At 54.6% G+C, this 20,971-nt stretch overlaps 1 protein-coding gene across 1 annotated transcript in view; it reads right to left on the reverse strand.

Annotated features, from left to right (window-relative positions):
* Positions 1-19,230: 19,230 nt before the first annotated feature.
* The window catches only part of TRIM8 (tripartite motif containing 8), a 39,424-nt gene continuing 37,683 nt past the window's right edge, over positions 19,231-20,971 (reverse strand). The window contains exon 6 of the mRNA XM_038757963.1: positions 19,231-20,757. Within this exon, the coding sequence (XP_038613891.1) occupies positions 20,150-20,757 (608 nt within the window). The 3' untranslated portion in view covers positions 19,231-20,149. The remainder of the gene's footprint in view (positions 20,758-20,971) is intronic.

Consider the following 20,971-nt stretch of genomic DNA (forward strand, 5'->3'; position numbering starts at 1 on the left):
CCCTCACCAGTATCGTAACTCTCCCCCTCGTCCCCCTCTCCACCCCCCCATCTTACCTCCTTCCCTTCCCCACAGCACCTGTATATATGTTTGTACATATTTGTTACTCTATTTATTTTACTTGTACATATCTATTCTATTTATTTTATTTTGTTAGTATGTTTGGTTTTGTTCTCTGTCTCCCCCTTTTAGACTGTGAGCCCACTGTTGGGTAGGGACTGTCTCTAGATGTTGCCAACTTGGACTTCCCAAGCGCTTAGTACAGTGCTCTGCACACAGTAAGCGCTCAATAAATACGATTGATGATGATGATGATGATGATAACTGAGGCCCACTGAACTCCTAGTGGGGCTGGGGGGAAGAAGGAAACCACTCTCCCAGAGTGCTTCACATAGACAAACCAGAGTTACACCCCACAGTTAATTAATCAATGCTATTTATTGAGCGCTTATGGTGTGTAGAGCACAGGACTGAATGCTTGGGAGAGTACAATGCAACAGAATTGGTAGACAGGATCCCTGACCAGAAGAAGATTACAGTCTAGAGAGGGAGGCAGAGATTGAAATAAATTGGGAAGTAGGGTGAATGAGTGGGCTCAATTTGCTTTTATCCACCCCAGCGCTTAGTACAGTGCTTTGCACATAGTCAGCGCTTAACAAGTGCCATCATTATTATTATTACAGTGCCTGGTACGTGCTTAACAAATGCCATCACTATTATTATTATTATTAGTGGAAAGAGCACAGAACTGGGAGTCAGAGGACCTGGGTTCTAATTTGGGCTCTGTCCCTTACTGCTGTGTGACCTCAGGCAAGTCACTTAACTTCTCTGTGCCTCGTTTCCCTTATCTGCAAAATGGGAATTCAATATCTCCCTCTTACTTAGACTGTGAGCCCCCAGGTGAGACCTGATCACCTTTTATCTACCCCCAGCACTTAGTACAGTGCTTGGCATAGAATGGCGATATTAACAAATACCACAATTATTCTCCTCCTCTAGACTGTAAGCGCCTTGTGGACAGAGAATGTGTCTCTCAACTCTGGCATACTGTACTCTCCCAGACACTTTGTATAGTGCTCTGCACACAGTAAGCCCTCATTAAATATGATTGATTGTTAAATTAAAGACAGAGGAAATAGAACATTCATGACGTTGAGGGAAAAGCAGTGTGGGGACAGAACTCCTTATTCAACCTTGTGTATCAATCAATCAATCAATCGTATTTATTGAGCGCTTACTGTGGGCAGAGCACTGTACTAAGCACTTGGGAAGTACAAGTCGGCAACACATAGAGACAGTCCCTACCCAACAGCGGGCTCACAGTCTAGAAGGGGGAGACAGAGAACAAAACCAAACATACTAACAAAATAAAATAAATAGAATAGATATGTACAAGTAAGATAAATAAATAAATAAATAGAGTAATAAATATGTACAAACATATATACATATATACAGGTGCTGTGGGGAAGGGAAGGAGGTAAGATGTCTACCCATCCCTGATGGGATTGCAGCACCCGACCCCAGCACTTGGCTCCTGCCCCTGACCCATTCCCAGCTTCACCCTCTTCTCCTGCTGGGGCCAGTGCTGGACTCAGTCTTACAGGGATTGGGCAGGGAAATGGACAGATCCAACCGGTATGTCTGTTTTGTTTTTATGGGATTCATTAAGTGCTTACTATGTGTCAAGCTCTATACTAAGCACTGGGAAAGACACAAGACAATCAGGTTGGACACAGTCCACGTCCCACATGGGGTTCACAGTCTTATCATCTTGTATCTACAAGTGCTTAAGAACTACTAAGAAGTATTTAAGAACTAATAGTAATATTGATTACTATTTTGGGTATTAAGGCGGAGTCATGGACTGGGCTGTATCAGAAGAAGAAGGTTCTGCTCCTGCCATCAGAAAGCTGACAGGTCTGGTGAGCCAGAGCAGAGAGACCCACTCTAAACACCCAAGAGCTCACACTCTTCACACTCCTCCCCCATGGCCACTGCAGGGGCTGTGTTTTACCTCGGGAACGCCTGGAGCCAAATAAGAGTCCAGGCTGGGGAGAGGAAAGCAGTGAAGAGAGAAGGGTGATGGGACCACCCTCAGGAGGAAGGTCCAGGGGCCCTGGGGAAGCTACTCCCTTGGCCCAGTTATTAAAATGGCCCTGCTGGGGGAGGCAAGGAAAGGACAGACATCCAGACAGACAGAAAAGCGGGCAAAGCCCTAGTCACAGAAGCAGAGAACAAAACAGATACCAGTGAACACGTCCAGCCCTGACATATACAAACCGTAATTACAGAAATATAAGGAAGTGTTGGAGGGAGTGGAGGCGACCAAAGTGCCCTGGGGAGACATCCAAGACGGGGTGGGTTTTGACTACGGTTTTGGAAGCAGGGAGGGATGGAGTTTGTCAAAGAGGAATGAGAAGAGCATTCTGGGTGCACGGAATGGCATGGGCGGAGGCTGGGAGATGGGAGAAATGTGTGCGGAGGCTTGTGAGTGAGACGGGAGGAGCAGAGCAGAGGAGGAAGAGGAAGAGGAGGAGAGGGAGGAGAAGGATGCAAGCTGAGGATTGAGGTAGATGAAGACAGAGAGGGAAGGAGGAGCCAGGAACGGGGGGAGCCTGCAGGGAAGGGCTGGTCAACTGGGGGGAGATGGATGGATCCTTGAAGCGAGAAGTCAGGCAGTCACCCCCCGAGCACTTAAATACTCCCCCCACCATTCCCACCCTCTGCCATACTTATGTACACATCCTTATACTCGTATACTTCCCCTAGCTGTCACCCCTCACAACCAAGCCGTCACCAAAACCTGCCGGTCTCAGCTCCACAACATTGCCAAGATCCGCCCTTTCCTCTCCATCCAAACCACTACCCTGCTCGTTCAAGCTCTCATCCTAACCCGTCTGGACTACTGTATCAGCCTGCTCTCTGATCTCCCATCCTCTTGTCTCTCCCCACTTCAATCCACACTTCACGCCGCTGCCCGGATTGTCTTTGTCCAGAAACGCTCTGGGCATGTTACTCCCCTCCTCAAAAATCTCCAGTGGCTACCAATCAACCTACGCATCAGGCAGAAACTCCCCACCCTGGGCTTCAAGGCTGTCCATCACCTCGCCCCCTCCTACCCCACCTCCCTTCTCTCCTTCTCCAGCTCAGCCCGCACCCTCCGCTCCTCTGCCGCTAATCTCCTCACCGTGCCTCGTTCTTGCCTGTCCCGCCGTCGACCCCCGGCCCACGTCCTCCCCCTGGCCTGGAATGCCCTCCCTCCCCACATCCACCAAGCTAGCTCTCTTCCTCCCTTCAAGGCCCTACTGAGAGCTCACCTCCTCCAGGAAGCCTTCCCAGACTGAGCCCCCTCCTTCCTCTCCGCCTCCTCCCTCTCTCCATCCCCCTCGCCTTACCTCCTTCCCTTCCCCACAGCACCTGTATATATGTATATATGTTTGTACGTATTTATTACTCTATTTTACTTGTACCTATCTATTCTATTTATTTTATTTTGTTAATATGTTTTGTTTTGTTCTCTGTCTCCCCCTCCTAGACTGTGAGCCCACTGTTGGGTAGGGACCGTCTTTATATGGTGCCAACTTGTACTTCCCAAGCACTTAGTACAGTGCTCTGCGCACAGTAAGCGCTCAATAAATACGATTGATTGATTGATTGATTGATTTTAACATACATCTTCCCCACTAGAGTGTGAGTTCCTTGAGAGCAGGGATCGTGTCTAGCATTGTACTTTCCCAAGCTCTTAGTATAGAGCTCTGCAGAAAGGAAGCGCTCAATAAATACCATTGATGGATCGACTGATTGATTGAAGTTGCTACCTTGCTTTCTCCCTGATGACTAACGTGGTTTCTCCTGTTAGGCAGATGCGGCTCCGAGCCTCAGATTCTCCTCGTTACGTCCTTGGGGGGGTGGGGGGGGCCTCCCCACCCTCTTTTCTGTGGGGCCTGGGTTGGGCCTGCTGTACATATTGTACATATTTATTACTCTATGTATTTATTTATTTTACTTGTACATATCTATTCTATTTTATTTTGTTAGTATGTTTGGTTTTGTTCTCTGTCTCCCCCTTTTCGACTGTGAGCCCACTGTTGGGTAGGGACTGTCTCTATATGTTGCCAACTTGGACTTCCCAAGCGCTTAGTACAGTGCTCTGCACACAGTAAGCGCTCAATAAATACAATTGATTGATTGATTGATTGCTGAACCTGAGAAGCAACGCCGCCTAGCTTAGGCCTGGGAGTCTGAGGGCCTCGGTTCTAGTCCCAGCTGCTTCACATGTCTCCCGTGTGACCTTGGGCAAGTCACTTCACTTTTCTGAAGTGAAGAAGCAGCAGTTCGCCCTCGTGGATAGATTATGGGCCTGGGAGCCAGAAGGACCCGGGTTCTAATCCCGGCTCTGCCACTTGTCTGATGTGTGACCTTGGGCAAGTCATTTCACTTCTCTGGCCTCAGTTCCTTCATCTGTAAAATGGGGATTAAGACTGTGAGCCCTCTCCCCCTTCTAGACTGTGAGCCCACTGTTGGGTAGGGACCGTCTCTATATGTTGCCAATTTGTACTTCCCAAGCGCTTAGTACAGTGCTCTGCACACAGTAAGCACTCAATAAATACGATTGATTGATTGACAGAGACTGTATCCAACCCAATTACCCCATATCTACCCCAGCACTTAGTACAGTGCCTGGCACATAATAAGTGCTTAACAAATGCCACAATTAACATTATTATTATTCTCTGTGCCTCAGCTACCTCATCTATAAAATGGGGATAAAATACCCATCCTCCCTTCCGTCTTAGAGAGTGAGTCCCATTTGGGACAGGGACTGTGATTAATCTGATTGAGTGCTCCTACAGCGCTTAGTGCAGAGCTCGGCTCCCAGTAAGCGCTTAACAAATACCACGGCTGTTATTGTTACTCTGAACCAGACTGGGGTCTGGGCCACGGGCAGCTCCGTCTTGGCGAGCAGCGGGACGTCATGTTTGCTGTTCCGGGAGGACTGAGGGAGCACAGCTGGCCAGAGAGGGGAGCCGGATGGAGGGGTGGGAAAAGTTTGGGAGGGAAGAGAGGGAGGGGACGGCAGGGCTGGTGGCTACTCTGGCTTCTCTGCCTGCTCAGACCCCCACTCCACCCTCGTCACCACTATAACCGCCACCACCACCACCACCATCACCACTTCTCCCTCTCCCGCTGAAACAGTTGGTCCTAATGAACAGAAGGCCGGGCAGCTGTGCGCCGTTATCCATATGCATGGATATCTATATATTTATCCGCAGATACATATATACTGGAGGCTGCAGCTGTCTCCATTCTTCCCCGCCAGTGCGGCGAGCTCTCGCGCTCTTTCTCTTTGAGTCTTACTTGACCTATTTTGGAGGCAGAAGTTTTTTTTGTGATGATGATTTACCCAGTTGGTGCTTTTGATTTCCTCTGAAACATCTTGATTGGAGGCAAACAATGGCAGCTCCTCAAGCACCCCCACCGCCCCCCGCCTTCCCCCAACCCTGCTCTACACTGCTCCGCTGATTCTGCTGACGCCAGGCCGGCGGAGGGGCCGGAGCCGAGGGGGGCCTGGGCATGCAGGGGATGAGGAGGGGGTAGGGGGCATGGCGGGGGGCCAGGGTGTGGGTCAGGGTCCTGAGGAGCAGGCAAGGTCTGGGGCCCAAAGTCGGAGCGGGAGCAGAGGGTGAGGATTAAGAGGGGGAAGATGGAGCGGGATGGAAGAACCACTGGGGAGGGAATGTGGTTCAGGAGGGACCAGACAGGGGAGTAGCAGAGGAGGGGGCGAGGTATTGGTTCCCAGCACTGGTGGTGGAATCCTTGGCTAGGAAGCTGTGTGACCTTAGGGGACAAAGGGGAGGTGTCCTTCGACCCCTGAGGCCGAAGAGGAGAATCCTGGACTGGGCCAGGCTGGGTCCTGGGCTCAGGATCTGCCCCTGTCCAGCTCCCTCCACTGGGAATGAGAGAGGCCCACTGACTCTCCCGGGAAAGGCTGGTGCCCGGCAGGGTGGCAGAGGGGGGTGGCAGGCAGTGAGGGGAGAGGAGTGGGAGCCGCAGCAGGGTGGGAGTGGGGTGGCAGGCATTGAGGGGAGGGAGCTCCGTGGGAGGAGAGCAAGCAAGACCATTGGTCAGCAAAATCGGCTGGGCTTTTTCCCGAGCAGGAGATAGACAGGAGTATTGGCTTGGGCTGAGGCCAGTCCCACGGGGCTGAGGCTCTGGCTGGGAATCCCAGCCAGACAAAGGACGCGGGGGGGAAAGGAGGAGGAAAGTGTGCTTGGGGGCCTCCCTTGGGGGTATGTGCCTGGATCCTGGTGGAAGTCTGTGGGTGGAACTGTAAGTGAATGTGGCGTGGGTGTGCATGGGCACACACATGCATGGTGGGCGTCAGCTGCCCTCTAAAGCCATTAATCATCCCCCTGTCTCTGAGCTCCTGGGGCCATTCTCTCTGCAGGGACAGGCCAGGTGAGCAGCTGGAGATGCCACTTGAGTACTGAGCTACAGGGAGCAAGGGGAGACTGGCAGCAGAGAGGCACGCTGTGTGTGTACTGAGTGGGAGAATGATGTGTGGTATGCACCCCAGGATTTACAGTCCAGGGCCACAGCTCAGAGAGAGGGGTTGCAGAGCTATTGGCTCCTTCCTCCTCCTCCTCCGCCCCCCTCCCCAGAGCTGAGCAGGCAGGCCTGGCCTCAGGTTCTGGAGGGCCGGAGTTCTGAGAGAGGGGCAGAGCCACCATTACTGCACCCTGCTGCCCTATAGACACCACCTCCAGGCCCAGCCCACTGGCGTCACAAATCTTTGTGCACACGTGTGCGTGTGTGCATGTGCATGTTTGCGTGCCTATGTGTGTGTGTGTGCAGGAGGGTGGCCTGGGCCCCAGCCCTAGGAGGGAGGGCGAGCCAGTTCTCTGGCTGCTGCAGCAGCTGTCAGCATAATGAAGGAGAATTCACCACATTAGTGTCACGGCTTCTGCCGGTTTGATTCCCATCTGAGCCAGCCAGAGATGCCCCCTCCACTCCCTCGGCCCCAGCCAGAGACGCCCCATTCGCAGGCTGGTTGGTCTGGCCTGGTGAGCTCATACGCACACACAAAAAAACAAAAAACAAACAAAAATCACAGACTCACAAAGTGACATTTGCTTGTTTATATCTATCCTTGACATTGGTATTATGTATAATATATATGCACACATATATAAGCCACTGTCTATCTATATAAAATTGCCTAGTCAATAATTTAATCTGACTTTTCATCCCAGCACATTCATTCACCTACCCATCTGATCATTGTTCTCCCTACACGTCCACTGTTTGTTAATGATTTTGTCAGCATTTCTCGCCTTTAGTGTAAGCACGGTCCCTGCCTACTATCTCTTGAATTCTCCCAAGCACTTACTACAGTGGGTGGCTCGCAAAAGGAGCTCGATAAATCCCATTACTACACAGAGAGGCCCAGAGGCTATCCCTCTGACACACAGCCTCAGAAGAAGCTGGGAGAGATTAATATCCAGAGGCAGAGACACCAGCCCAGAGAGAGAGAGAGAGAAGATCCTGAGTGCCAGAAAGACTGGCTGAGCCATCTGGGTTATCTTTGAGGGAAGTCCTAGGGGATGAGCACATGATGGGAGGGAGAGAGTTCTCCATCGGCTGCCCCATGGATGCCCCAGTCTGTTCATGGGAACCATCAGTCTTCTCCTTTGCTTCCTCCTTTGAGCAAGGGTGCAGCAGCAATGTCTCTGCCCAGACCCAGCTGCACAGGAAGCCACATTGGCCCTGGGGTTGTGACTCTAGTGTCAGAGAGGGAGGCCTCAGCAGATTTTCCAAGGCCTCCACCCCCTCCTTATTTCCCCTCCCCTTCCTGAGCCCCACCTACCCCACAGACTGTCTCATCAGCCCCAGAACCCAGTTCTCCAGGTCTCACTAGTGGGTGCTGACAAGAGAAGGCACAGTCCCTGTCCTCGAGGAGCTGACAATCGAGATGGGCCAAGAGAGAGCATCAATCTTCAGGTAGAGACTCAGAAATGGCTAAGTTGAGCCCTATAAACCCAGTGCACATACACACAGACATACACACACACATATCACCACCAACCGCAATCAAAGGGGAGAGAAGTGGAAGCCCTTTGGTGATAACTGTGCACCGGAATCTGGGAAGGTTTCCTGGAGGAAGAGAGGCCTGATGAGAGTAGTGGGGCCCTTCGGGCCCCCATGGGAGGGCTCAGGTCCCAGCTCCAGTGGCAGTGAGGTGGGTTCAAGAGGAAGGGCTGTGGCCACAACAGGCTAGAGGAAATCCTGGCAGATGCGCCTGCCCGCTTCCAGCTGTTTCCCATCTGTCTTCCCTGATCAGTGTCCCTGGGCCCCTGGCCGACACCTCCCCCCTACCCGCCCACCCCCACCCCGTCCTTCTCTCCTCCGGCTCTCTGGTCTTTCAACAGGAACCAATTCCCACCCCTTCTTCCCTCTCACTGCCCCCACCTCCTTACCCACAAGCTGCCTGTCCATCTGAATTCCTTCATGTCTGTCCTCAGCTCCTGTTTGTCTCTCCACTTTCATCACTCAAGTGGTTCATCCCTAAAGCTCCCCCTCAGTCCCCTCCTGCACAGCCCCTACGAGCTCGCCCCCAATCTTCATTCCCAACCTGCTCCCACCCCCAATCAACCCAGCCCCCAACTCCCTCCCACTGCACTTCACGTAACCCTGCCACACCCTAGAGAAACTGGGCAGAGCAGGGCGCAGGAGGAGGGAGGTGGAAGCCTAGTCCCCCAAACTGGGGGGAAAGGTGGGGGGTATGACAGGGGAGCTTGCGTGCATCTTAGAGTCCCCAGGATAAAAGATGCCCAAATTGCACTAGAAAAGATTTGAGTAAGACATCAGAAAGAACTTCCCATCAGTCAGAGGGCTGAGTTGAAGAAGGCCAAGAGATCTCTCAACTCCAAAAGACCACATCTAGGAGAGTTCAGGTTGGGGGAGAAGGGAAGGCCAGAAGCGATGTTCTGCTCAGACATGAGGGTCAGGGGGTGGAAGACCCCCATGAAGGGAGTCTGGCCATTTCTGCAATCCTTGGCAGAGTGGGGAAGGGTGAGGAAGGAAGGAGAAGTGGTCGTTGCCCCCTCCCTGAGCTAAGGGATCATCCTACCCCCTCCCTCCCCGGGACACCAGGCTTCGTTGGAAAATAAGAACAGATCTTGAAGTCAAAGCTGCAGTCCAGTCAGTTGCTCCATGGGATTGGGGGTTAGGGAAAGGAAAAGGGACCTCTTATCCACAGCCCTTTCCTCCCTAACCTCCCTGGAAATGCCCTAATGCCCAGTGTTCAGTCCTGGCAAACTAAGGCTCCAGTCAGAGTGGTTTTAGTTGGAGCTGGGTGTATGGAGGGAGGGACGGAGCGTTGGGCGCCCTCCAGTTCTGACACATTTCTCCGATCATACTGTGAGCCCACTGTTGGGTAGGGACTGTCTCTATATGTTGCCAATTTGTACTTCCCAAGCGCTTAGTCCAGTGCTCTGCACATAGTAAGTGCTCAATAAATACGATTGATGATGATGATATACACGGTGTCCGGCTGAAACGGACGAATGGCCCAGTGTTCCTGGGACTCTGGGTGTGAGCGAGCCAAGGAGAACGTGGGCGGACCCAGAGCTCAGCCTGTGCTGTTTGTGTGCTGGGATTCTGCCCCTGGGAAGGGATGTGTGAACGTGTGATGTTTTTGTGTGTCTGCAAGTACGGGGCCCTTGGAGCTGTTCCGATCTGGCGGGTGGGGGGTGGGTCCGGAGGGAGGAGGCTTCCTGCTCCCGGCTGAGCAGGAAGGGGAACCGGAACCGACAGAGAGATTTTTAGGGGGGCCAAGGAGGAGGAGGGGCCCACCATGGGAGGCTTCCTTGGTCTTTTGAAATTCCTTTTGGGCCGGGCTTTGATCCCTGTGTCCAGTATTCTGGGGGGGGGGGGGGAGGAGGGTGTCGGGAGGCCACACCTCACCATCAGGGCCCAGATGTGCAGAGAAGGAGCCAGTGGGTGGGGGCAGACAGATGTGCAGGTGGGAGAAAGAAAGGCAGAGGAGGGAGAGAGAAGCTGCCCCTTCCCAGGGGAACCCCAAGGGTCCTGGCAGCCCCCAAAGTGGGAGAGTGGGTGGGGTGGGGGGACAGATGGAGAGAAGGGGAGAACTGAGTCAGAGGTCATGGGTTTAAATCCAGCTCTGCCACTTAGCTGTGTGACTTTGGGCAAGTCGCTTAACTTCTCTGTGCCCCAGTTACCTCATCTGGAAATACATATTTGTTTATTTATTTATTTTACTTGTACATATCTATTCTATTTTATTTTGTTAGTAGGTTTGGTTTTGTTCTCTGTCTCCCCCTTTGAGACTGTGAGCCCACTGTTGGGTAGGGACTGTCTCTAGATGTTGCCAACTTGGACTTCCCAAGCGCTTAGTCCAGTGCTCTGCACACAGTAAGCGCTCAATAAATACGATTGATTGATTGATTGATTGAAAATGGGGATTAAATGCGAGCCCCCAGTGGGACAACCTGATCACCTTGCAACCTCCCCAGCGCTTAGAACAGTGCTTTGCACACAGTAAGCGCTTAATAATGCCATCGGAAAAAAAAACAAACTGGGGTGGGATCAGGGAGGGAAGGTCAACAGCCCGCCTCTGCCCAGGCCAGAATCAGAGCTGGATGTGCTGGCTATCATCATCATCATTCATAAATCATATTTATTGAGCGCTTACTATGTGCAGAGCACTGTACTAAGCGCTTGGGAAGTACAAATTGGCAACATATAGAGACAGTCTCTACCCAACAGTGGGCTCACAGTCTAAACGGAATGATGGCACTTATTAAGCGCTTACTATGTGCAAAGCACTGTTCTAAGCGCTGGGGAGGTTACAAAGTGATCAGGTTGTCCCACGGGGGGGGGCTCACAGTCTTCATCCCCATTTTACGGATGAGGGAACTGAGGCCCAGAGAAGTGAAGTGACTTGCCCAAAGTCACACAGCTGACAATTGGCGGAGCCGGGATTTGAACCCATGACCTCTGTGACTCCAAAGCCCGGGCTCTTTCCACTGAGCCACGCTGCTTGAAGCCCATCTGTCCCAAACATCTCTGAGGCCCAAGCTGAGCCTCCTCCTCCTCCTCCTCCCCTTCTTCCTCCTCCTCCTCCTCCCCTTCTTCCTCCTCCTCCTCCTCCTCTCCCCCTGGCTCCCCTGCCCCGGGGCTCTGCAGCTGCTCTCCAGCTGAGGTGCCCCACCCCAGACAGCTGGGGGCTTGGGAGGCCACAGCCCAGTAACAACTGGCCTCGGGCTTCCGAGGGGTGGGTGGGGGGCCCAGACCAGCTGCGTGTGAAAAGGGGGGGCTCCGGGGTTGGTGGGGGGCCCCAGGCCCAGCTGCCTCACCAGGGCAGGGATCCTTTGGGGGCTGCCAGAGGGGCAGGAGGGAGGCAATGAATGAATCTGAAGGGCCAGCCATGGGCCAGGGCCGGAGGGAAAGGGAGCAAGGGGAGCCAGGGGGGGAGAAGCTAGGAAGGGAAGGGGGGGTCAGTACTGAGCCCAAGTAGCAGACAAAGGGACCACATGAAAGGAGCCGGGGGAGGTCAGGGTGAGGGGGGCGTGGGGGGCAGGCACCACCAGTGGCCTCCTCCTCCCCTCCCTGCCGGCCTCCCCACATCTGGGTTGCAGGCGCCCCGGCCCCTGCTGGGGCAGCAAGGGGCCCTGGCCCGCCCTGCAGTGGGCTTGGCCTAGTTATGAGCCTCTGCTGCCTTCTTCCTCCTCCCTTCCTACATCAAGCCAAGGGGCAGCTGCTCCAGGGCATCCTGGGTGTCTTTGGGGAGAAGCCTGTAGCGTTGGTCAGGCTCCCCAGACTGAGCCCCTTCCTTCGTCCCCCTCTCCACCCCCCCCCATCTTACCTCCTTCCCTTCCCCACAGCACCTGTATATATGTTTGTACATATTTATTTATTTATTTTACTTGTGCATATCTATTCTATTTATTTTATTTTGTTAGTATGTTTGGTTTTGTTCTCCGTCTCCCCCTTTTAGACTGTGAGCCCACTGGTGGGTAGGGACTGTCTCTAGATGTTGCCAATTTGTACTTCCCAAGCGCTTAGTCCAGTGCTCTGCACATAGTAAGCGCTCAATAAATACAATTGATGATTGATGATGGCGAGGGAGAGATTTCCCTCCCGGAAGGCTCTGGGGGAGAGGGAGGTGCCCATAGCCATGAGCTTCACTCATTCATTCAATCGTATTTATTGAGTGCTTACTATGTGCAGAGCACCGTACTAAGCGCTTGCGAAGTACAAGTTGGCAACATCTAGAGACGGTCCTTACCCAACAGCGGGCTCACAGTCTAGAGGGGGTATGGAGGTACATTTCATGTGGGTCCACTGTAGATTCATTCATTCATTCAATCGTATGCACAGGGACAATGTACAATGGAGGTGTGTGCAAAGATGACAGGGGCAGTGGGGTGTGTGTGTCTCTGGGAGTGTGTATTGTGCATGCGAGCTTTCAGGGTGGACCTCTATATATACATTTTGTGTGTGTGTCTATGGGTTGACTCTACGTGCATTCTCTGGGTGTCTGAACCTTGGGCGTGTAGCTGCTTCTTGTGTGTGCGAGGGTCAGTGAGGGTGCGTGTGCCCATGCGGAGGGGATCCTCAAGTTCGGGTGCTGGGTGACCTCAGCCAACTCTGAGAAGCAGCGTGGCCTAGTGGAAAAGGCATTAGCCTGGGCTACAGAGGACCTGGGGTCTAATCCCAGCTCCACCACCTGTTTGCTGTGTGACCTTGGGCAAATCTCTTAACTTCTCTGTGCCTCAGTTACCTCATCTGTAAAATGGGGGTCAAGACTGCGAGCCCCATGTGGGACATGGACTGTGTCTTGTATCTACTCAAGTGCTTAGTACAGTGCCTGGCACATAGTAAGTGCTTAACAAATACCGTTTAAAAAAACAAAAACAAAAAGACCTCTGAATCCCTCTCCGGGCCTCAACCCCTTTGGGGAAGGGGAGGAAATAGCATGGCAGAGTGGATAAAACGTGGGCTTGGGAGCCAAAGAATGTGGGTTCTAATCCCAGCTCTCCCACTTGTCTGCTGTATGACCTTTGGCAAGTCAGTTAACTTCTGTGAGTCTCGGTTTCCTCAACTGCAAAATGAGGATTCAGTATCTGTTTTCCCTCCTACTTAGACCGTGCGCTCCGTATGGGTCAAGGACTCTATGGGCCGATTAAATTGAATTTACCCCCGCATTTAGAAAAGTGCTTGGCACGTAGTAACCCCTTAAGAAATGCCACTGGTGACGGGGGGAAAGAATCTACCTCGGGGGCAACCGGAGCTGGACTTGGAGGTTGTAGAAGAATCCCGGAGGTCAAAGCAGTCCGGAGAGGGCCGGGCAGGGGCCTGGGGAGTAAGAGCAGGAGTTTGGTCATGTGGGGGTGATGGGAAGGGGAGGGAGAGCCGGTGGACAGGGCAAACATCCCTCTGATCTAGCCAGAGTGACCCGTTTTAGAAGCCTCCTGCCCAGGCCCCACTCATCCCACCTCTCACCCCGCCTCCCTCTGTCCTTTCCTCCCTCCATTCCTCCTTCCTGTCCCCCCCACCCCGCCACCAGCCTGCTGTGCTGGGGCCTGGCCCGGCCCTCTCTGGTGACTTTACGGGGCGAGTTCCGGTGCCAATCGGGGTCTGTGAGGGTGAGGGAGGGCCGACCTCCTGAACATCTGCTTTGCCCCCCTCCCCGGGGGAAGGGGCTGAAGGAAAAACAGGGAAGGGCTGAGGGGCAGTGGGGCTGCTTCCCCAGGGGCAGTTCTGGGAGGTGGGGCTCCTTCGCCTTTCCGGGAACCCACGGGCCACAGCCCCGAGGAAGAATCTGGAAGTGAAACCCGATCTAAACAGTGAACCAACGGGCCTTGTTCTCTTGAGGCAGCCCGGTGGAAACAGTGAGTGTTGCCCAGACTCTCCTAGTTGGAGGGAAGAAGCCGCAGCTCTGGAGGGCCCGGGGCCAGCGAGGGCGGCCCACGGCGGCCTGGCCCCTGGGGAAGAGAGACTCCACTAGGCTGGTCCGCCCTCCCCACCAAGAGCAGCTGCCTGGTCCTGAGCTCTGGGCCAAACCCAGGTCTGAGCAGATTGGCACGGGGGGTGGGAGTGGGGGAGAGAGAAAGAAAGGGGGGGGGGGGTGTCCCCCTGCAGCTGCTTTGCAGCTGCCACCGCTGAAGCTGAGGCATGCGGGGGCCGGGTGGGAAGAAGAAGGGAGCTCTGTCTTCCCTTCTAACTGGTTTACCTCTTCCTGTCTGCCCTCTGGGCCTGACGGCCATCTGACCGTACATTTGTCCGTCTGCCTGCCCAACTGGGGTTGGGGGGGTCCTCTCTGAGTTTTGCGGGGAGACTTGAAAGACAGCAAGCTTCCGGGCAAGAGAGAGTTGGAATCAGAACGGACGAGTTCCCTTTTCCACCCGCCCCCCCCTTTTCACGACCCCTGTAGTTTCTGGTCATCGGGGGCCGTCTATTTATTTATTTTACTTGTACATATCTATTCTATTTATTTTGTTAGTATGTTTGGTTTTGTTCTCCGTCTCCCCCTTTTAGACTGTGAGCCCACTGTTGGGTAGGGACTGTCTCTAGATGTTGCCAACTTGGACTTCCCAAGCGCTTAGTACAGTGCTCTGCACGCAGTAAGCGCTCAATAAATACGATTGATGATCTAGGAGCAGGGGACGATATACAGGGCTGGGAAGCCGACCGCCGACCCCTCCACCCGAACACATCCTGAGAATGGTGGGGGCTTACGGTTTACTCCAATCTCAGAGGAGCAGTGCTGCCTAGTGGATATCGAGCACGGATCTGGGAATCAGGGAGCCTGGGGGCTAATCCCAGCTCCGCCACTTGTCTGCTGTGTGACCTTGGGTACGTCACTTACCTCCTCTGTGCCTCAGTAACCTCATCTGTAAAATGGGGATTAAGACTGTGAGCCCCAGGTGGGATATGGATTCTGTCCAACCTGATTAGTTTGTATTTAACTCCAGGGCTCAGTAGAGTGCCTGGCACATGGTAAGAGCTTAACAAATATCATTAAAAAGAAATTATAGCTGCTCTGCCCTAACCAATGCATGGGGAATAAGCATAGCCCGTCTTCCAGACCCTGTCTTCTTCCCTTCCCCTTCCCCAACACCCCTTGGGTGCAACCGTGCCTGCTGACGCAGCCCAGGGGACTATGGAGCCTGTGACACTACTTGCCCTGCCCTTAGGGTTCCTCTAAAATAATAATAATTATCTTACAATATGCCAAGCACTGTATTAAGTTAGAGAAGTGCAGCCTGGCTCAGTGGAAAGAGCACGGACTTTGGAGGCAGGGGTCATGGGTTCAAATCCCAGCTCCGCCACTTGTCAGCTGTGTGACTCTGGGCAAGTCACTTCACTTCTCTGTGCCTCCGTTACCTCATCTGTAAAATGGGGATGAAGACTGTGAGCCCCCTGTGGGACAACCTGATCACCTTGTAACCTCCCCAGCGCTTAGAACAGTGTTCTGCACCTAGTAAGCGCTTAATAAATGATTATAAATACAATCAGATCGGACACACTCTCGGTCGCACGCAGCGTTCGCCGTCTAAGGAGGAAGAAGAACGGGTACTGAATCCCCCATTTTACACGTGAGGAAACTGAAATTTAACTTGAGAAGTTAAGGGACTTGCCCAAGGTCACACAGCCGGCAAATTATATTGTGTCTTTCTCCCCAGCCACCAAGTCCCTCTCGGAAGTTTGACGGCGGCTGCGGGGAGAGCGGGGGAAGGTGAAAGACGGACCGTGGGGGTACGTGGGCGGAGGGGGTGAGCATGGGGGGCCAAAGAAGGAAAGGGGAGAGCCGGAGAGGAGCTGGGAAAGGGAGAAGCAGCCTAATGGATCAAGATCAGCCTGCCCCTCCCTCCTCTCCCCTTATCCACGATCCATCCAGGAAGGAGCGATGGATTCATGACCTCACTGTCCTGGGCACCAGGACCGCGGGGCCTGAAACTTTCTGAGAGGGTGGGTAGGGTGGGTAGGGCGGCCTGCCATGCTCAGGGCCTGGGAAAGCCGGCCTCCGGCTCCCTCTCAGCAGCCGGCTCCTCTCCGGAATCCCTTCCCTCCCCTCTCACGGGTGGGCCGGGGCACCGCATCCAGATATCCAGATGTCCCACCCCAGAGGTGGCTGCGGTTCTGGGCGGGCAGGATCCAGCCATTCCCACGTTCCTCCCAGTCCTGAGATCGAGCAGGGGGAACGGGAGTGGGGTGAGAGGCGGTCCCCTCGGCCTGAGTCACCATTCATCCCCTCAGGAAAGGGCGGGACAGGGGTGGTGGGGAGCCTGGATGCCTGGGTCCTGTCCTAAACATAGCTGATTGGGTGTGGCAGCTCGAGGCCTCCTCGCACCCCCAGCCCAGACGGCCACAGACCTCGCTGCCCCCCTGAAGGAGGGTAGTGGCACAGGCCCCGGGCAGGGGGGAGCGGGTGGTCCCCATCCTCCTAGAAAACCGCTGCCCCTCCCGACGCCCCCTCCCCACCACCTAGCCCTGGCTCGGAGCCCCCACCCACCCGGTCAGGACTAGAAATTACTGACTTCGGAAAAGCTGAATCACAAAACTTGATGTTTCCGAGCTTGTGATTAAGGCCCGGGGGATGCCAGCCTGACCCCCCGCCCTCCACCTCCAACCAGAGCTCCCGGGGTTGGGGGGAGAGGTGGCCCCCTGCTCCTGAAAGGAGCCTCTGGTCAAAGGGGCAGAGAGGGTTGGGGTACCCAGCAGGGCAAGAAAATGCAGGGAGAGTCGGGACAGCCCCCAGACCCCATCAGCAGCCTCCTAATAATAATAATAATGGCATTTATTAAGCGCTTACTATGTGCAAAGCACTGTTCTAAGCGCTGGGGAGGTTACAAGGTGATCAGGTTGTCCCACGGGGGAGTCACAATCTTAATCCCCATTTTCCAGAGGAGGTGAGGCACAGAGAAGTTAAGTGACTTGCCCGAAGTCACACAGCTGACAAGTGGCAGAGCCAGGACTTGAACCCATGACCTCTGACTCCAAAGCCTGGGCTCTTTCCACTGAGCCATGCTGCTTCTCATGCTGCTTCTACTGCTGGTTCTGCCCAGCAAGGACCAAGGCTGGAGGGGGGGGAGCAGGGATGGACAATCACCATTCACCCCATCAGTCCCAATTTCTCAAGGAAACTGCCCTGAGGTGAGGGGATCTGACGCAGGCAGGGCAATCGATCGATCGATCCATCCATCAATGGTATTTACTGAGCCCTCACTGTGTGCACAGTCATCATCATCATCAATCGTAGTTATTGAGCGCTTACTGTGTGCAGAGCACTGTACTAAGCGCTTGGGAAGTACAAGTTGGCAACATATAGAGACAGTCGCGTCCAGGTCTGGGGTATGGTGCCCACAGGGGTGTGGCAGCCCAGGCAGGGAAGGTACTTTAATGGGGTAACCTGCCCCTTTCCTCTGTTAGGAGAAATGCCACTGTGCCTATGCCCCCATGCCAACCCCCAACCCTGCTCAGGACTCAGGGAAGGGCAGGACTGGAGGTTCAATAAAGCAGCTGCAAGGCCCTCTCTCCTGGTTCCCTCCTCCTCCTGGCCCATAGTGGGAGGCCCACCAACCAAGCTATCAATCAATCAATTGGATTTATTGAGCACTTACTGTGTGCAAAGCACCCCAAACACAGTCCTTTGAACTAATGGCCCTTCAAACAGAGGACCGGGGGTAAGTGGGCCCAGCACAGGGAACTGTGGGGCTCTGGTGAAAAAGAATACAGTTGGACTCGTAATGTTGGGTAGGGACTCTCTATGTGTTGCCAACTTGTACTTCCCAAGCACTTAGTACAGTGCTCTGCACACAGTAAGCGCTCAATAAATACAATTGATGATGATGATGATGTATGTGTGCAGACTAATGTAAGTTAGCATTTAGATGAGTGATAGGAAAAATGCAAAGCCCTCACTAAAGTCAGCCCCCTCCAAGACACACAGGTGTGGGTAGTTTGGGTACCCCAAGTCCTCACTGCAGTCAGCCCCTCCTAACAGGTGTGGGCAGTTTGGGTGCCCCAAGCCCTCACTGAAGTCAGTCCCCCTCCAGTTTACACCCACAAGACAGGCTTCCAGCCTACTGACTTCAAGGCCCAAGCTCCAGGAGAGGTGCCAACATGAGGGCAACGGGGCAGACATCCGGAGAGGGGGGCAGAACACTCCCACCCCTCCCTGGAAGACGCTGGAGGGGCCCTTTCCTGCCCCCACCACTACAGTGACTCGGGGAGGAAAATGAGTTCTGGGGCCAGAGGTGCAAGGGATGGGTTCTTACCTTGCCTCCCCCTTCCTTCTGAAGGGGGCCAGAAGCCCCAGGGTGGGAGCAGCTGGCAGCCCAGCCGCCCCCCACAGATGCCAAGACAAAAGCTGGGCCCTCCCAGACTCTGCCCGCCTGCATATTTGAGCCCAAGGCTATGCCCTCCAAGGAGCCCAAGCCTGCCCTGCTCCAGGGCTCTCGGGGCCCCGGGGAAGACAGATGGGTGGCCACCCTGGAGAGCTAGGAAGCAGTGGTAACTGTGCAAGTCCCTGCAGCCTGCGGGGCAAGTGTGCCCCACTCCTGGCCCCACTCCCCACCCCCTGGCTCGGCAGTCGTGCCCTTCTAACCTGTTGATCGAAAGCAGCACGGGCACAGATGCTGGGCTCGGGTGAGTGGAGCCCAGGACCACGGAAGGATCAGGTCAGTTCCCGGACTCCAACCATAAGCACCAGCATGGCTGGTAAATAGGGGACGACCCCCTACACAGGGCAGCAGAGATAAGACCCCTTCCCCACCCCAAACAACCGGGTTAGGTGGCAGTGGGCAGCGGTTGGTCAGCACAGTTACCTCCACCCTACATTAGTCCAGAGGGCTTTGACAACCCACCCCGCACTGCTCCCCTCACAGGTGGTCCCTCCCCCACCTCCCAGCACACACTTGCCAACTGGTGGCAATTAGCTAATTTTGAACTGTTTAAAGAGAAACGATGAAGATCCCTTATCAGCTGAGACACAACCCTCCGCTGTAGAGGCCGGGGCCTCCGCTTTGGCCCCGGCCTCTACACCCTCTCTTCGTCTCTCGAGGACCGGAGCCCGGAGGAAAGAACGGTTTCTGGAGGGAGAGCGGTGGACGCCGGGATGCGGATGCAGCCAGCCTGGGCCTCAGAGCCCCAGAGGAGCGGGAGGGATGGGAAGGGGAGGAGCAGGAGGAGGAGACCATGTTGGCGCCATGACGTTTATTGGAAGGTCGGCGTTTGGTGTGTGCTCTAAGACGGGTTACAGAATCAATCCCTGCCCCTCGATAACAGGAAGTCCACGCTTTATACAAAGTGCTCGTTACAGGAAGCTGCGTTGTCACAACTCAGGAAGGCCCAACTGCGGGACGGCCCCTTCCCCCAACACCCCCCCCACCCCAGACCTAAACACATTATTTATTCCTTTTTTAATTATTTATTTATTTATTTAATTATTATTTTTTTTGTTGTTGTTGTTGTAAAAGTTTCTTTTTCCCTTTCCTGTGCATTGGTTTCCTGCCATTGTGTATTTACAGATTCTGCTCCAGAACTGAGGAGGCCAAGCTGCATGATAAGTGGCCTTTTAACTCAAAAAAAAAAAAAAAAAAATTAATAATCAGCATTAAAAAACCCCCAAAACACACAATCTATACGGATCATCTCTTACTGAATCAGTGATCGAACTTTAAAAAAAAAAAAAAGAGACAAAGAGAAAGGAAAGAAAAAATTCCAATCTGTCCATCATCACCCTCCCAGGGGGCCCGGGCCCAGCCCCCACAGCTTACAGCACACTCCTCCTTTCCAGTGGAGGGACGGGAAGAGAAAGGTGGAGGGGCAGGAGAAGATGAAAGAAAAGAGAAAGAGACAAACGGCTAGAACTAACGAAGCCTCCCGACTCCAGAGAGGCCAGCCTTGAGGCGGACAATGCCCAACCCCGGGTCCCATCCTGCTTCCTGGCTCGCGGCAAATGTATATAAAAAAGGAAAAACGGGGAAAGAAAACTCAACCAGATCCAGGAGAGAAAGAGGAGGCGGGGTGGGGCGGGGGTCTCTGGTGCATAGGTGAGGAGGCTCCCTGGTCCCCCCTTGATGGGGCAGAGAGGGCGGGCTGGCGGGTGGCGGGCGGGTTAACTGGCGACGTAGTGTTTGGTGGAGGGCTGGCCATACACGCGGTAGAAATCCTGGTGCCCGGGTTGCTGGGACGCGTCGATCCAGTCCCTGACGGCGAGCCCCGGCAGCGACTGAGGAACGGAGGGGGCCGGCGGGAGCGGGTGGGAGTACTCCTGGGAAGAGACTGTCCAGGGGAAGTGGCCGGAGCGGGGGTAGGGCTGGTGGCCGCCGTGGTTGGACACGGACGAACAGTAACAGTTGTCCACGGAGCAGACCAGGATTTTCCGCCCGCCGTACTGGGAGAGCATGGATTGCTGAGATGAGGTGCTGTTGGGGTAGTGGGACGGGTTGAAGACGGAGCCAGAGTGGACGGGCTGGGGCCCGTTGGGCAGTCCGACGATGTGCTGCGTGGAGCTGCAAGGCACCAGGGGCTGGGCGGACTGGCCCTCGCCGGTCGAAGCCCCCTGGCCCAGGTACTGGCCGCCCACGGGGCCGGGGGAGGGGTCCAGGAAGCTGCCCTCGGGGAAGGCCGTGGAGTGCTTGCGTTTCTCTGCCCCGGCGCCGCTCCCGCTGCACGGGTACATGGGGATGCTCTGAAGGAAGGGCACCGGGGTGCTCACGGGGCCTGCGAGAGCAGAGGAGGGCGGGTCGTTAGAGGGAGGGCAGCGGAGGGGTCAGCAAGGGGGCTACGGTCGGCCTACAGGACCTGCCGGGGGGGAGTGGAGGGCGGGGAGGGAGCCCAGGCTGGGAACTGGGAGCCACCCACCCCTGCCCACCCAAGCACAGCAACCCCGAGCGTTGCTGGGACACCAGACGTTCAGACCCACCACCCACGTCGG

The sequence above is a fragment of the Tachyglossus aculeatus genome, chromosome 16 (genome assembly GCF_015852505.1).
Source record: "Tachyglossus aculeatus isolate mTacAcu1 chromosome 16, mTacAcu1.pri, whole genome shotgun sequence".
NCBI lineage: Eukaryota > Metazoa > Chordata > Mammalia > Monotremata > Tachyglossidae > Tachyglossus > Tachyglossus aculeatus.